General features: G+C 46.1%; 1 protein-coding gene across 1 annotated transcript; it reads right to left on the bottom strand.

Annotated features, from left to right (window-relative positions):
* Positions 1–417: 417 nt before the first annotated feature.
* Positions 418–1,365, bottom strand: LOC134910936 (WD repeat-containing protein 82-like). The gene has a single exon (XM_063919327.1). The coding sequence runs from the start codon at positions 1,363–1,365 to the stop codon at positions 418–420; it is 948 nt and encodes a 315-aa protein (XP_063775397.1).
* Between the last annotated feature and the right edge of the window lie 816 nt (positions 1,366–2,181).

Below are 2,181 nucleotides of genomic sequence, written 5' to 3'. Positions count from 1 at the left end.
TATTATACACATTACACCTGGTAGAGCCCCTATACACATTATGCCTGGTAGAGCCCATTATACATATTACGCCAGATATAGCCCATTATACACATTATGCCAGGTAGAGCCCATTACACATGTTACATATTACGCCTGGTAGAGCCCATTACACATGTTACACATTATGCCTGGTAGAGCCCATTACACATGTTACACATTACAGCTGGTAGAGTCCATTATACACATTACGCCTGGTAGAGCCTATTACATATGTTACACATTACGCCTGGTAGAGCCCATTACACATTACACATTACACCTGGTAGAGCCCATTATACACATTACGCCTGGCAGAACCCATTACACATGTTACACATTACTCCAGATAGAGCCCATATATACATTACACCTGGTAGAGCCCATTATACACATCTGCTAGTTAAGTGCCTCCTCCTCATTGTTCATCTCCCTACTGCTTCCCCAATGCAATGCAAAGGTCATGAACTTGGGATTGAACTGTAAGCAGGTGATGGGTCTGGTGTGCTTGCCATCCAGTACGGCCACTTTCATGCTGCTCTCTCCATTCCATACATGGATCTTGCCATCTTCTGACCCGATCATAATGACCTGAGAATCCGGGGTGAAAGAAGCTTCTAGTGTGAATGTTTTACTGTTGTTATAACCCCCAAAGGTGTGTAGCACGGCCCCTTTAAACACATCAACCAGCCTCAGGAATCCGCCATTGGTAGAGAGAAGAATTAATTTTCCATCGTTGCTAAATTTGAGTGACGTCCATTCGCAGGTGCGGTCATAGTTCATCTTAAAGGTGGCAAACAGACCCTTATCAAAAGAGCGAAGATCATACAGATTCACCATTTCGGAATTAACTCCTGCAGCAAAAATAAGACCCTTTGGATCAAATGAACACACTAGCTTCCCCTGTAAGTGCATCAGACCCTGACAGTTGGGAGACCGGAGGTCCCACAGGCGGATAATTTTATTCAAAGACCCAGAAATAAACGCATTGTTCACCGGAGACATAGATAACGCAACAGCTTTTTTATTGTGGCCTGGGAAATAACGGCTATATTTATTATCATGAAGAGAGAGGTACCGGATGGTATCATTAATTTTGTTGGAGCTATAAACCACGGTATTTGCTGCATGTGTGTATCGGATGAGATCTACACAGTACTTCTTGCTGTACAGCGTCCTCTTGGGCTTGCCCTCCTGGCAGTCGTACAGCATGATGGAGTCGTCGTCGCAGCTGGAAATAACTGTCTGCCCACCAGGACTGAAGTCAAAGCAGTTGATCTTATCGGAGTTCTCGCGGAAAATCGTTGCCACCCGGAAGCTGTGCAGCACGTTGTCTGTCAGCTTCATGGCTGCCCCAGGGGGTAGGATGATGCGCCCCGATGCAGAAGGGCCACAGAATATGGGGTGCGGTCAGATTGGGATCAAAAACCAGCACGGGAAATTTATGGAAGCAGCCCTAATAGTGGTGGGGTCTGTTGGGGGGGAGGGGTCTGTCAAGTGGGTGGGATTACTGCTCAGTAGGCCTGAATACAGGTATGTATGTATGTAAAGTGCGCGCAGCAGGCGAGCTGCAACATTTTAGGGGCGTGGCTTCATGGGAAAGGGCGTGGCCACATAATAGTGCAAATTCACATTACACCGTAGTGCTGCTTATACACATTGCACCAGGTAGAACCTCCTATACACACTGCACCAGCTAGAGCGTGTTATACATATTGCGCCAGATAGGGCACGTTATACACATTGCACCAGGTAAAGCACATTATACTGTACACTTTGCACCAGGAAGAGCACGTTATACACTTTGCACCAGGCAGAGCACATTATACACATTGCACCAGGCAGAGCACATTATACACATTGCACCAGGCAGAGCACGTTATATACATTGCACCAGGCAGAGCATGTTATACACATTGCACCAGGCACAGCACATTATACATATTGCACCAGGCGGAGCACGTTATACACATTGCACCAGGCAGAGCACATTATAAACATTGCACCAGGTAGAGCACATTATACACATTGCACCAAGCAGAGCACGTTATACATATTGCACCAAGCAGAGCACGTTATACACATTGCACCAGGCAGAGCACATTATACACATTGCACCAGGTAGAGCACATTATACATATTGCACCAGTTAGTTGTTATACA

Source organism: Pseudophryne corroboree, chromosome 4, assembly GCF_028390025.1.
Source record: "Pseudophryne corroboree isolate aPseCor3 chromosome 4, aPseCor3.hap2, whole genome shotgun sequence".
In the NCBI taxonomy this organism is placed as follows: domain Eukaryota; kingdom Metazoa; phylum Chordata; class Amphibia; order Anura; family Myobatrachidae; genus Pseudophryne; species Pseudophryne corroboree.
The sequence above is the reverse complement of the archived record's forward strand: the minus strand, read 5'-3'. Positions and strand labels throughout refer to the sequence as shown.